The sequence below is a fragment of the Battus philenor genome, unplaced genomic scaffold, assembly GCF_028537555.1.
Source record: "Battus philenor isolate CCGP_79_NKW_IND1 unplaced genomic scaffold, ilBatPhil1.0.hap1 SCAF_6, whole genome shotgun sequence".
Classification (NCBI taxonomy): Eukaryota; Metazoa; Arthropoda; class Insecta; order Lepidoptera; family Papilionidae; genus Battus; species Battus philenor.
This window is the reverse complement of record NW_027181726.1, coordinates 13,807,532-13,821,886: the sequence shown is the minus strand read 5'-3', so window position 1 is coordinate 13,821,886 and position 14,355 is coordinate 13,807,532. Positions and strand designations below refer to the sequence as shown.

General features: G+C 32.9%; 3 protein-coding genes across 9 annotated transcripts in view; 2 read left to right on the top strand and 1 right to left on the bottom strand.

The window, feature by feature from the left end:
- Positions 1-2,030: 2,030 nt before the first annotated feature.
- LOC137930380 (uncharacterized) lies at positions 2,031-4,802 on the bottom strand. Its single transcript, XM_068773623.1, has one exon. It carries the CDS (start codon positions 4,800-4,802, stop codon positions 2,031-2,033), a length of 2,772 nt encoding a protein of 923 aa, XP_068629724.1.
- A 1,384-nt stretch (positions 4,803-6,186) lies between these two features.
- Positions 6,187-8,102, top strand: Arfrp1 (ADP-ribosylation factor related protein 1). Of its 2 annotated transcripts, none has more exons than XM_068773819.1 (5): positions 6,187-6,351; positions 6,459-6,629; positions 6,705-6,786; positions 7,565-7,736; positions 7,894-8,101. In XM_068773819.1, exons 1-5 carry the CDS (start codon positions 6,259-6,261, stop codon positions 7,985-7,987), a joined length of 612 nt encoding a protein of 203 aa, XP_068629920.1. In that variant the 5' UTR covers positions 6,187-6,258; the 3' UTR covers positions 7,988-8,101. The 2 variants fall into 2 exon arrangements, with proteins under 2 accessions (XP_068629920.1, XP_068629921.1); XM_068773820.1 differs by having other exon boundaries at positions 6,254-6,343; positions 7,894-8,102.
- A 168-nt stretch (positions 8,103-8,270) lies between these two features.
- Positions 8,271-14,355, top strand: part of AP-1gamma (adaptor protein complex 1, gamma subunit) — a 40,925-nt gene continuing 34,840 nt past the window's right edge. For 2 of the 6 annotated variants that reach the window (XM_068773816.1, XM_068773813.1), the window contains exons 1-3: positions 8,271-8,391; positions 11,758-11,819; positions 12,637-12,778. In XM_068773816.1, coding sequence (XP_068629917.1) covers positions 8,333-8,391; positions 11,758-11,819; positions 12,637-12,778 — 263 coding nt within the window. In that variant the 5' untranslated portion in view covers positions 8,271-8,332. Of the gene's footprint in view, positions 8,392-8,755; positions 9,253-11,757; positions 11,820-12,621; positions 12,779-14,355 lie in introns of those variants that run through there. The other 4 variants (XM_068773812.1, XM_068773811.1, XM_068773815.1 and 1 more) reach the window with 3 other exon arrangements.

The following is a 14,355-nucleotide window of genomic DNA, read 5'->3' as shown; positions in this document are numbered from 1 at the left end:
AATGTAACACGAAACCAACTTACATAATCAGTAAGTATTATATAAAAAACAACCAGAGTTCATTAAGCTACGAACTGTCATAAGAAATAACTTGTTTTAGGTTAGAAATTTGATTTATTAAGTCATCATTAAATTTAGTCACCTCGACATATATTATTAATTATAATCGTAACAAATGTATTGTAACTTTAAGAATTACATATCTTCGAATTTGTAATTAAGTCATCGTCATTCGAAATAGAATTATTGCGAGTTGAATCTATTTATTAGGTAACTTTTACATTTTAACAATAATCACGTCGACTTTATAAATGAATTTTAGTATAATTACGTTTCGAAGGGCGCCGTAAATAATAGAATTATTCGTCCAACATTATATTTCAATGTAAATCATATAAGAACGAATCTAATTTACTATATTAAAATATATACCCTGAGAAATAAAAATCATTTTCTATGGAATACATCGCAAATACGAGTATGTTAATCAGTACCATAAACCATAAATATATCAAAGCTCTCGAAACGTCTGGAACAAAAAAGTTTAGTAATTACATAAGTCAATCATCGTCATCATTTCAGCTATAAGACGTTCACTGATAAATATATGCCTCCTCCATGGTTTCCAAAATGAGAAAAGAATCGGCTTGCTTCCAGCGTCATTGGACGACTTTAATAAATTCACCTTGTCCACCATTTATTTGAGCGCCATGTCTGCCTATTATTCGATTTTATAAAACAAAAAACTACCGCTCGTATTCGCAACTATTCTTGTGAACCTTTCTCGTGCAATAACCTTTGTTATTTAAATTACAACGGTACTTGTTACTGTAATTACTCGTTACATATTTGACCCCGCTCAGCAGTGAAACCCGGGCCGAGGGTCAAACTGATGTGTAATATCCTATCTCACTTTTGTTAGGAATCAAAACTCCTATAAATTAACAAATTTTTCATCAAAAAGTCATGATTCATTTAACTGCAACAAATAATACAATCAATGATGATAATATAACAAAATTTTGTTTCATATACACAGGGTGATTAGTTTTGTAAGTGTAAAAGCGTTAAAGGCGTGAATGTATAGCACATTTGTTCGCAAAAGGCTTTTTAGCTTTTACACTTATTTACAATTAACCTGTATAAAGTGATCACTATGAAATATGTTGCATTCATTTTTTTTAATTGGGCTGCAACAGGTCAATAATTGCTGGCTGTACAAAGTCTTTGCATACAGATAAAAAACATTAATTCATACTAATATGTAGTAATTCGAATTTTAAAAACACTTTGTTACTATCTTCACATTTTTTTTAATATCTGAAACCATTTATTTTTAGATAATCTATATAACACATATTGTCAGCAAGTGAGCTCTACCTTCGCTCTTGTAAAGATTTTACATCTATAACCAAACACCTTGCATCATCACATCTATAAGATAAGTAATAAGGCTTGTACTATAATAGAAAATTTTATTAATAAATATAGGACACTGTTAGCTAAGGTAGTAATCATGTGCCTAATCTATTATTAAAAACCAAGTTGTATAATAAAAAGTATAAGCTTCATATGATGATAGTCATTTAGAAACAACCTTTTTAACCGTTGGTTTCAATGGCTGCTTACGGTATTCTAATAAATAATACTTGCATCATCAAATGTATTAATCTATAAACACGGCCAAAACATTTGACAATCGTAGCAAGCTGGGGTAGACACTTCTTTTACTACCGTAATTCTTAAAACAACTCGAATCATCATAATTTCTACCGTCGTTCACAGCTGGACATCCATATATTTTCAAATGGACCATTAGAAAGTAAGCAGGCAGCTTCTTTTAACGACCTAAATAACCTGTCTCTCCACCTTTTAGATCCGTAGTCTCAACTCCTTACGTCCTCAGCAGCCATCTGTTCTACACACTATCTGCCCAAATTCGAAACAAGATTAATTATTTGACCTAATAAATAAATATTGTTTCATAATTATTATCAAGGTACATTTATTAGCATTAAAAGAACAAAATATTAATAGTAGTTGCAGAAACACAAATCCTTTGTCATAGCCTCTGGTAATTTCTCAACGTTAACTACTTTCATCACCTTTTCCAAGTCCGCGGTTATATTTGCACTTAAGGGACCCGCTTCTTTCGCAGTGCGCAGCATAGCTCTGGCTGTGTTGACGTCCCTTTTGTACATGGCCAAAATCGCTAAGAACGCCCAACCATCCGCAAATAACGGTTCGTACTTAACAGCAGCCGCTGCCCATCTTTCCGCTAACTGCTCTTCACCCAATTTTGCGTAAACTCTACCAATGACCAGAGCCGAAAACGCCGACGGTGCTATCTTATGCGCACGAGCGGCTCTTTGTAAAGACGTCCTTATATCAATTTTTAGTCCACCCAAAGCGGCACAAAGTAGTAACGCGGCACAAGGTTCAGCACCGGCGTGATCTGCTTCCAACAAAGCCTTTTCACACTCACCATCCCATCCTCTAGCAAACGCCAAACAAGTTGCGCGCATTTGGCACAACATTGCGCAAGGGCCGAAACGCTTAATACCCTTTTCCGCAACATCCAACGCCAAATCTAAATGTCGACGCAAAACAAGCGAAGCTGCCCTCACATAGTAACTTCCGGTTTGTGCTCCTTGCTTCGTTTTCGTAGTGCCTCGTTCATAGCAACCCTCTTCAACACAGCGAAGAATTCTTTCGCTTAGTTTAAAGCATCGTAAGCATAAGAAAAAAGCTGCAGTGATTAAAAAAGGATTTTGAGGATCGAGGATGCCGGGAATCCAAAAACTTTCTTCCTCTCCGCTAGTGTCCACCCACCGCTTTAGGCACTTTCTCCATTGTCTAGGAAGCTCGTAAGATTTTCTCATTTTTTTAGCGGCAACAAAAGCTGCGTATTCGTTACCATGGTAGTGATGCAGGGCATGTAATGCGGCCCAACCGATGGCGCTGGTGGTGCCGTCAGAACTGTCACCTTTGACGGCGATGCGAAACGCAGCCGATGCAATCTCACTGGCTTCAGATCCTTTATCGAACTGGGTACCTCCGTATGTCCATAGTAAATATCTGTTTCTAGAATGTACAGTTAAAGCTGTCATTAAATAATCATACGCTTCTGATTCTTGCCTTTGCTCCAGGCAGCGTAAAACTTTTGACAAAAGTACACGAGGATGTTTGGGACTAATTTTAAGATTAGTTTCGGTATGGTGGTTTGATATTCTGGTATTCCCTGCGGCCCGACATCGTGCCCCAGATAAACCAGGCGCAGGCCGCGCTTTTGGAAGCTGAGGAGCAAACGAAGAGGTCACGGCACGACGAGTAGCCGAATGTTGGCTAGTTATAGTATCCTGATACTCAATTTGAGAGCAGTCTGTTACTGAGAATTCCCTAAGCAATGCTCTCACACGCGTTAGAAGTCTATTAGCCGCCGTCCGCTTTATGCTTTTATTCATTTGCAACGTGCTCCTGTAAGTCAAGTTACTTAACTCTTTATGAACTGACAAAGCACCGGCCTCTTTGCTGATTCGTCGTCTGTCTAAAGGAGGCTCTTCCGGCGGCGAAATTATTTTCAATGCCTCATCAGCGACATTAATCCCGGGAGGAGGAGAAAAGCCGATCAAATCAAAAAGAGATGTTATTTTTGCTTTCGGGACAAGTGAATCAACAAGATCTAATCTTATTACAATGTAGGAATCATGGCCTTGATCGTCAGTAACGACGTCAGTGTCTCGAGCGCTAGCACCACGAGCACTGCTCGGTGGCAAGCTCAGAATCGTGCCGACGCTTTCAGGAAAGCACTCGCTATTGTACATCAATAGCTTTGCGCATATAGTTACACCGTACTGCCCGGGTTGAAGTAAGACTCGGGCATCGACTTGAGCAATATATCTGCAACGTGCTTCTGTTTTACCAGTTTTAGGAACTCCAGCCATTTCGAAAAAGAATATATTATCTAGTCTAGTACATAACAGTGTAGGATCCACCAAAACTCTCTTCATTGCATTCCAATAAACAGTATTTTCAGAATGTTTAATTAATAAATCATTAGGGATAAATTTATCTTCATTAGGCACATTATAATGCGTATTAGCGGCGAAACTAGCATTACATGCCGTACCCCATACAAGTTTTGTCGCTGACGGCGTACTAAGTGACATACCATATTTCACAGCTAATGGATCATGAATTCCGTCGAGGGCTATACCACTGATATAAACAGTACCTTCCTTTGCAATTGGTAGACAGTGAGCTGAAATCATTGTTATCATTAGAGGTACTTTATCTTTGATTTTTTTATCTATAACCCCATTGTATTTAGCGTGAACTACAACTGAGCAACCTGACATAAGCCCGGTGTTAATTAACACAAGCGGTACCGTCACACAAACCTCTTTTTCACCTAAAGCTAATGGATATAAATCTACGTTGCCGCCAGCGCGATTCTCCGGATTAAGAAATGGATCAGCATCTTTTGAAGGCTTTCCGCTTAAACCTCGAACCAGTAACATTAGAGGGGTATCAGCAATAATATCTTGATCAATTTCTTCTTTCAAATTCAAAGGTAAATAAATTGAATCAATGACCTGATCATTTTCCCATTTTGCTTCATAATATATTTGTTCATTAAACAAAATTAAAAATGAACATTCGCCGGGACCAGGGCAGTCGCCTTTTAAAACTAAATATAAATTAACTTGATGTGAACATTCAGACTCATCCTCGAAATCTTCAAAGTCACTCGATTTTGCCGTGTTTTGTGGTTTTCCTTTCTTTTTACTTTTTTCTGACATACTTAAATTGTATTATTAATCCGGCAATATTTTTACCTAAATATTAATGGGTGCAGAAAGCACCAGTAACAATACAACATATTTTATATTTATCTTATAATCGTTTAGCCTAAATGGACAGTCACAATATCAATTACCTTCATGCTGTCAAAAAGAGTCCGTATATGAATAGACAAAATAGTAATCACAGTATTTCTTAAAAAATTAACAAAGCCAGTAATTAAATAATTCAAAAATGGATTCAAAAACTAAATTAAATTACTAAAATTTAAAGAAAAATGTAATTTTTTTATTCAAATCATTAAAGTTATATTATCAAAAAATCGTCCGTGAACAACAAACGACAGAACTATTGAAAACCTGTATATGGTAATGCTTACTGTTATTCTGACTTATATAGGGAGTAATAATGTTCAAGTTATTGTTTTTAAGCAGTAGTAGGCCGGCGGTAGAGTACTACTAAACTTGCGATCATAAGTTGCGGGTTTAATTCCTGGGATACAATCTTAAATGATTCATACTTTGTGCGTTAATTATATTGCACTGCCACTGCTCACAAATATGTTTCCAGAGGATGGACAGCAGCGACCTCTACTTATCATAATACCAAACTACGATCGTAAACCTGCCTGCCAAACATGGTGATTATGGTAAATCCCCCAATAGATTATTGGAGAAGCTTATACCTTGCTGTAAAACGTTGACGATGATTTTAAGTAAGGAAATCGCAATCTTTGATAACTTTGAGCGATTTTGTTGTTGCCATTTCTTTTCTGTTTTAACTCACCTGATTTGTAGTTCTAATTGTATTAATTCAATTTTAGTAATATGAAAAATGTGGCTTAAGGAGGTCAAGATAATGATTTCTAAAACTAAAGGTGTTTTGCTAATAGGACTACCGTTGTGCCTGTCTTCCGCTTATTCAAGGAGTCTGCTATAGCTAATATTTTAGCCTTTCTAATATTTTTTCGCGATTTTTTATTTCTACACGTAAGTTAGCGCCGATGAACGTGAATTGTGGGTACCGTAATTTATTTTGAATATATGTTATTATTAATGGACTAAAATTTTTACACTATTAATAAATTAATGGAGGAATGTAAGCCTTAATTACATTAACTGATAACCTTAAAAAAAGAATGTTGGCTGCATTATAAAAGTATGCAATGATGACAACATCATGATATACTTTTGTTATGTAGCTCTAAAACTTGAAAATTTCATACAATAGTTTTACTTAAACAAATGTAAATGTTAATTGCGGAAAATATAAATCTTTCGTATATAGTAACCAAAAATATTGCAGTAGGAGCGCTATTGTCAACGGTGACATTGCTTAATATGTCATGACATGTGACGTTTAAGATTGACATTTGACTTCAAATATATCTTATATGACGTTTACTGTTTATAACAATTGTTATATCTTATAAAATAGAAATTAATATGTTATAAAATGTATACACTTATACATGGATTTTACAAGTATATGGTACAAAAAGACGAATACTGCGTGTTAATATTGGGACTCGATAATGCCGGTAAAACGGTAACTGAACAAAATTGTACACTTTAGAGCATATGAATAAAACTTTTTGTACAAAGGTTTTACTTACATTAAATTTTAGTTTATTAATAAGGTAATATTTTTTTCAGACGTATCTGGAGGCTGCTAAAACGAAATATACAAAAAAATATAAGGCTATGAACCCCAATAGAATTACGACGACAGTAGGTTTAAACATAGGTAAAATAGATGTAGATGGCGTAAGATTAAATTTTTGGGACCTTGGTGGACAGCAAGAGTTGCAATCCCTGTGGGATAAGGTATGGTATTAATTTTTACTAACAAAATATGTTTAATGTAACACATTAAATTTGACCAATTTGAACAATTTTCAGTATTATGCAGAATGCCATGCAGTTATATACATAGTAGACTCTTCTGATAGAGAAAGAGTTTCAGAATCAAAAGAAACATTTGGTAAGTTTGTGTCTAAGTAAAGTTTCATTAATATGTTAATATGTTTTTTATGAAAATAACCAACATTTCTTTATATTGTATAAAGTAATAGTTACAAACAATTGTTTTGAAAGAGTAAGTACTCATTATACAATTATATTTTTTTACATATGTATTTGAAAGATTATTTATGTACACCTGCAGCACAATTAAAAGAAAATGATCTCATTCTATTTATAGATTATTTAAGTTTTTTTTTTACTTTATTTTTATAACAATATGGGTATCTACACTCCAGAGTATTTATTGCTATTTTGTTTTAACCTCCAGAACAAAAGTAAAAATCTAGTATGTATAAAAAATTGATTAAACTGGGTTTTCTAAATTACTTTAGTAAAAACAATAATTTTTAGTCATTTTTAACCAAGGGAACACTTTCTATCAGTGAAATTCTGTTAATACATTAAAATTTTCATTATTATTATTAACATCTTAGCCAAAATATACCCACTGCTGGACATAGGCCTCCCCCATAGATTAATAATAAGACCAGGTGTAAGCAGACTGCATCCTTCATCTTCTGATGATCATAAGTTTGTCTGCCTTTCTTGTAGGTAAACATTCTGTTGCGCTTGTTAGTCAGTTGTTTCCACTCTAGAATCTTAAGGCCCCAGCTGCCATCACTTCTGTATGCTATGTGGCCTGCCCACAACTAATTCAATATGCCAATCAGCTGGTTATGTCAGTTAAGTTTTATGTACTAAATAAAAATTAACTTAAATATTTGTAATTTTTTTAGATAAAATGATAGCTTCAGAACATTTGTCTGGAGTTCCGCTTTTGGTGCTAGCAAATAAGCAAGACATTCCAGATTGTATGGGTGTGCACACAGTGAAGCCTATATTCAATCAAAATGCACATTTAATTGGTGCAAGAGACATTATGTTAATGGCAACTTCTGCTTTAACGGGGTAATTAGTAATGGTGTCATCATTTCTTATTATTACATTAATTATTGCTTTTTATTGTAATTTGTCAATGCTAATTAATATTGTGCAACAAGTTAATGGTTATTTGTAAACAATATTTCCTTTAAATCTGATTTATAAAACTTTTTATAATTTTCAGAGATGGTGTTGATGAAGGCATCAGATGGCTGGTTGATTGTATAAAAAGAAACAGCGTCGATAGACCCCCGCGAAACCATGACGACAAGCTATAAACCGATAATGACACAAGCATTTAATATTACGTTCACACTTTTATATATACAATGAATAATAATGAGTTTTCCTATTAAGATAATGTGACGCGACCCATTGTTTTGTACATACTTTATTGACATTTGAAAATAAACCATTAATAGAACTGTGTCTGTATTGCTGTCCTTTTTCAGTGATAAATTGTATTTTTGATAAGAGATACGTAATTACTGGATATTTGAGAAGTACCTGCACCTGATAAAACATTTCTGATAACACTACAGTTTGCACTGTATGCGCACCGCGGTCTACCGTGTCGTACTGAAATGTTTTAGTGATATATAATTTGCGTGTTAAAAGTAAATATGGCTTATCCGATGTATGAGGTGGATTGGAGTGTTTTACCGCCAGAACAAAATAGAAGGTAAGAAAATTTTAAAAAATGTTTTTTTTTTAATCAGGTTGTAATTTTAAATATATTTTTTTTCTAAATCTCTTAATTATTTTTTTCACCTAACGGTAATAAATTAAGGTGACATTTTTTTATAGTTTCCACGTAGAGAGCGTTCGTACATGTCCAAAATACAGTTGTCATTGTCAACATATAAAGTGGTCATAACAATTACTTTTTTTGCGCACTCACAAAATATAAACATGCATTGAATAAGGCATATAAATATATTTAAAAATAAATATTAATAATTTTATAATATAACTGAAATTGCCTGCTTTTAAGTAGTCAAAATTAAACCAAAATACTTCAACGTCATATGCGAATGTGAGAGCGAGTTGGATGCGAGTCATGTCATGTCGGTCGGCCATGTTGAATTTCTTGCAACGCAGGAAATGTCAGCTGGCGGTTGCCGTACTAATTCTTTGTAAAATCTGTGATAAAAGATTTACTTGTAGATTTTCTGTGATACGTGAACAAACATACAACAATCTACAGATGTTTCGACCTAGTTGAGTTTGAAGTGAAAATATGATATTAGGGTATCAGTGGTGGCATGCGATTTCTCTCAACTTTTTGTGGTCCGTTTCGAGATGAAATTCATAAAAGTCTAACTACACTGTAGTCAAATCTTTCTTCTTTCTTTTGTTATTTTTTTAAGTGTATGTACGTTATAACTTCATCGGAAATAAGTGTTCGATTTTATTAAGTTCATATACTCTATAGTACCAGTGAATACGAACAGGATAAATCAAATCATTTAGTGAACTTTTAATAACAGTTTTTATTTTTATTTAAAAGCTCTGTTAACATCATGAACGGCTCGGAATCTGGGTAACTTTTTTCATATTATTTAGTTTTAATCGTGATTAAATCTAATAATTTTCAAAATAATTACATCACTCAAACAATTTATAATTAGTTATACTTCTCTTATCACCTGAGTATTATAATGCATATTAGCTAATTTTAAAAGTTATTAGTTAAGACCTCTTTTAAGAGATTATTTACAATATAATTGACTAATTATAACCAATTGCCAGGTGATAGTTTAAATTTAAATTGGATTTTTTTTATTACATTTTTTGTGGTAATCAAGGTAATAATCAATCATTTGATTTATAGCTAGTATCTGCTATGTACAGGGAATATTACTGTGTAGAGATGCTGTTGTGATATACCAATAATTTAGATGTTAATAGACAAATACAAATTTTGCCATATCACCTTTCTATTCATATATCTATCAAAATATCGTAATAAATTGTAAGTTTAAATAGTTTCTACAACATTCATTTTATTGTTAAAACATGCAAAGGTATTTGTAATAAAATTAATTCATTAATTTTACTTAAATTGACTATAGTATATAATATACTAAAGAATTCTCGTAACATTACAACAGTGATTCTTTGATGGTAATAAATATTTTTCAAAGTATGGACATAGCTTAAAAAGTATCATATTATATTTAAATAGAATTTGAACTGTTTTCCTTATGAAGACTTGGTTTTCCTTATGTTCTCTTTAGCTTGTTGAAAGAAGATTAGTTGAACTAAATAATATTTTAATTTGATTTGTAAAAAGAACATATTTCACAAATAACTAGATAAGAGGTGTTCAAAAATAAAACATTATATGTGAATTGAAGTTTAGCTCATATGAATGGATTGAGGAATTTAAGATAGATAGATTTGAAAAATATTACATTTTTAAATATCCAGAATATTAATATAAATTCACCACCTCATGTTGGTTTGTTTCTCTACATGTGCATGTGCTTGTATATATGCAACTTTGCATTTGTAATATTGAGGTGGCAGTTGTGATCTGAACAACACATGTACTCATATTTTTGTTGTGTGAGTACAGTTTACTTAAAATGACACACACTTGTTGTTTTTGTAAAAACACCTTCGATGCCACAGCAATTTCTAAAGATTTTCCATTCAGGCTTCGTGGGGCATATACAATCCACACTTTAAAAATTAAAAAAAGTTTAAGATGTATACTTTACACTTCAATACTGGAAAGCTATAATTAGAAGGAAAAAGTTATAACTAAATGTAAAGTAAAAGCAACTTTTAATATTTTTTTATATGCATTACACTTGTGCATATGTTATATGAAGTTATCTATATTCAACCCTACAATTCATTTTTTAAGAATCCTTTGTTTTTCAATGACAATTTCAAATGGCGTGAATGGAAAGTGCAATGGTGATTGTGTACACCCCACATGGCATGGAATGCGATAATGCACACAGTGCTGCACAATAAGATGTCTTGCTTAAATATGCAGCAAAATTAAGTTTCTGTAAAAAGCAATTGATGTCATGCCAAGAGCTGAAAATTTTATAAATATCAATGTTTCTCCATCAACTAGCAGGTTAACTCTGTGCTCATATATATTTTTAATCTTATCATATAGGTCAATGTATATCTTGTGTTATCATAAATCTGCCCAGGTGAGGCAAACAAATTTAACCATAAAAAATATTCAATGTGTTTAGTTTTAGGAATATGTAGCAATAGAAAATAATCCAAATATACTTTTTTATGATTTTATGTTTTAAGATATTGACCCTACTGACTTGACTTGACTTTTAGCTACATAATAAATATATTGACAATTATGTTTAACCTTTATGCCCAAGTTTTGTGGTCAACCATTGAAATAAAATATTTAAGTAAAAATAATATATTCATGCAGGAGTAATGAAAATATATTCATAACATAATATTAAAAGAGAATACTATCTACAAGTGTCACAATTGTGACTGTGTCTTCTTCTTTTCAGAGGATGGATGTCCAGTGCAAGGCATAGGTCTTCCTCAAAGTAGTCACAATGACCAGTCTTGCACTGCCTGCATCCAGAGATTTTCTTTGATCTTAACTATGTTGTTGGTCCACCTATTGGAGGGCTTACCATGTGTACTCATTTAACATTTCAAATATTATATATATATAAATAAATATGAAATATGGTTTTTATTTTAGTTTTAGACAACTTAATGAGTGTATCATTTGAAAAGTATTTAAGTACATGTGCCTTAATTCAAAATGTAAATATGTGAATGATTCTAAAGTTAAAGATTTGAATATATTAAGTTATGATTTTATAAAGTAATGAATTTTAATAAACTGAATATTCATATAAATGTTTAATTTATGGTTTAGCAGGGTCTTAGCAGGTCATGTAATTTAAAAAAATGTGGAAAAGATGATATTATTACTGATTTTTATGTCATATACATTTGTTGACACAGCAAAATCCAATTTAACTTGTTTAGGTAAATTGTTTTATAATAATACTGCTAATAATTAATTTTGTTGCAGGTTCAACCCTGCATTTAATATTGCCACAATAAAACAAGTGGTAAATGAGGCTATAGAGAGAGGTGAGTATCATAGCATATTTCGTATTGTGAGTATAATTATGTAGTATTAAATACTACACAATTGTATAAGGTGCAAAGGATATTGGTGCAAAGTCGAGCAACTGACTTCTGTATAATGGTATGACTGCAATCATACAATACACTTGATTTGGTGCACCACCATATTTAATCATCATTTCAGCTGTAGAACATCTATTGTTGGACACAGGCGTCTTCCATAGATTTCCAATATGGTTGGAAGCATCCTGAATCTTGTGTCCGACAAGATCATCTATCCACCTTGTGGCCTTACACTTGGATGAGTGAAATGGAGACAATTGAATAGCTTTTCTCACTTTTTTGTCGGGGATTCCTGTAATACCACTTTTTTTTAATATAACTATGTCTGTATAGTATTTAAACATTAATGGTACTATAAAGGTTGTTATAGTGGTATTTTCAAATAATTATTTTTTACGCTTTTTGGGTTTGGTGATGTGGTGTTTGGGGCAAACTCACTTTAGAAGTTAAAGCAGTGTAGTGTATTAGCAGCTAACACAGTAGATAGTTTTCTTGATTTTCCGCTTTATATTAAAGCCTAAATAAAATGCTAAAAGTCAAGATAGTATTGCTATTCTAATCAATGCCTTCCAGTAATATCACTAAGATTTAGTTTATACTGTAGCCAAACACAAGAGATATTTACAAATTTCAGAAATGTATATCATACTTCTGTTTGGCTAAGTTCACGCTTGCAATGTCTTATTAACATGTAAACAAATGCACTGATCAATGCTTTCTGTGTGTGTGTCGTCCGTAACAGTCGCACCGGTTTCAGTGCGGATGCCCACGCCCACGCGGCTGCGAGACTTGATCCGACAGATCCGCGCCGCCAGGACCGCTGCCGAAGAACGGAGCGTGGTTAACAAGGAGTGCGCTTATATACGTTCCACCTTCAGAGAGGAAGACAGCGTTTGGAGGTATGTGACTCTACCCAAAACATATCAGTAAATAACACAGTTGTCGGATTTTAAATTCTGTGACATTTTGGTTCCCCGTCATCGCTTATTAGCAGTTATTTGATAAATTATAAGTGTGTTTGTTTGTTTCGATTTGAACCGCGTCTTCGTTTCGTAAATTTCAGTCAATAACCACTAGTTAATGCATAATTACTAACAGCTGGTATCTCGCGTTCGCTTCACCAACTAAATGATCACTACTTCGACCCCTCTTGCGGGTGGAATTTCATTAAATCCGTTTCTAAATTACCTCCTCTCGCGGCGAAAAGAATATTTCGAACAAATATCAAGCTTCTAAGTCATAGTATATATGTGGGCGTGTGTATGTCTGTGAGTTGTGTGTGTGAATTAATGAAAACCAATTTTAAAAGATGTCTTTTATTCATAGTCAAAATAGTTTTATTATATATTGGACATTTCAATCATCTTTAATCGTCAGCTTAAAAGACATCGTAAAAAATTTATCCTTTTTCCTTATTAACCAAGTCAGTTCGAAATTGCTCTAAGCGATTCCAGACCATTCTTTCTACTTTTTTTTTGCCTATTTCCTGTCTTAATCTACAATAAAGAGTAAAAAAATAATACGATGTGTTTTATTATAGAGCCTACACACACAACTTACAACTTGAATACACAACTTACAACTTAAATACACACGTACAACTTAAATAAAGCAACGCTCAAATAGAGATGTAAATAAATATCGTCATATTGCTGATTGATTAATTATAATTATATATTTCTTAACACGTTAGCTGCCATAGAAGATATATATTTTTTTTTAGAAAAACTTTTTAATGATATTTGGTGTGGAATGTTAAGATATGAAAATATATCTAACTAAAAGTGAAATCGGTTCGATAGTTTTCAAAATATTTTCAAAAAACCTGACGAGGTCACCGGTGACCTACGTGGCGCTGTGAAGCGAAAATATGTAAAAACGTTACGAAGGCGCCGGAGTGACCGCAACTCCGGTCACCCTCTTCTGGCTGCATATTCGTCGCCATTAAGAAAAACAGTTAAATTATAAAAAATTAGGAATCGAAGTTATTTTAAATACAGCTGTTGTAAATGGATGGATTATGTACACTGAAAATAAAAAAGTTAGAGAAAGTATAGTAGGGTATAGAAGGCAGTTAATAGAGTACCTGGTAGATTCAGGAATGGATAGTGAAAAACCCGAAAATACTGAAAGACCAAAACAACTGAAGCACCAGTTGAAAAAGCGAGAGGGCAATGTTAGAAACACAAGACGTTTGTGTTCAGTATGCTACAAACATACTGCAAAGAATGCCCAAACGAACCATATTTTTGTTTGGCGTGTTTCAATCAATCTCATTGTTATTTTTAAGTTCTTAATTAGACATGTTAATGTTATTTTTGATTGATACTTTTGAATAATTATTGCGCTGTGATTTTTATACTAAAGTTGTTTTATTTTTCCTTCAATAAACTTTTTGAACCCTTATGATTCTCATATATGTAGATGTAGAACATTTGAGATTGAAATAGCATATTTCTATTATGTTATTCTTAAT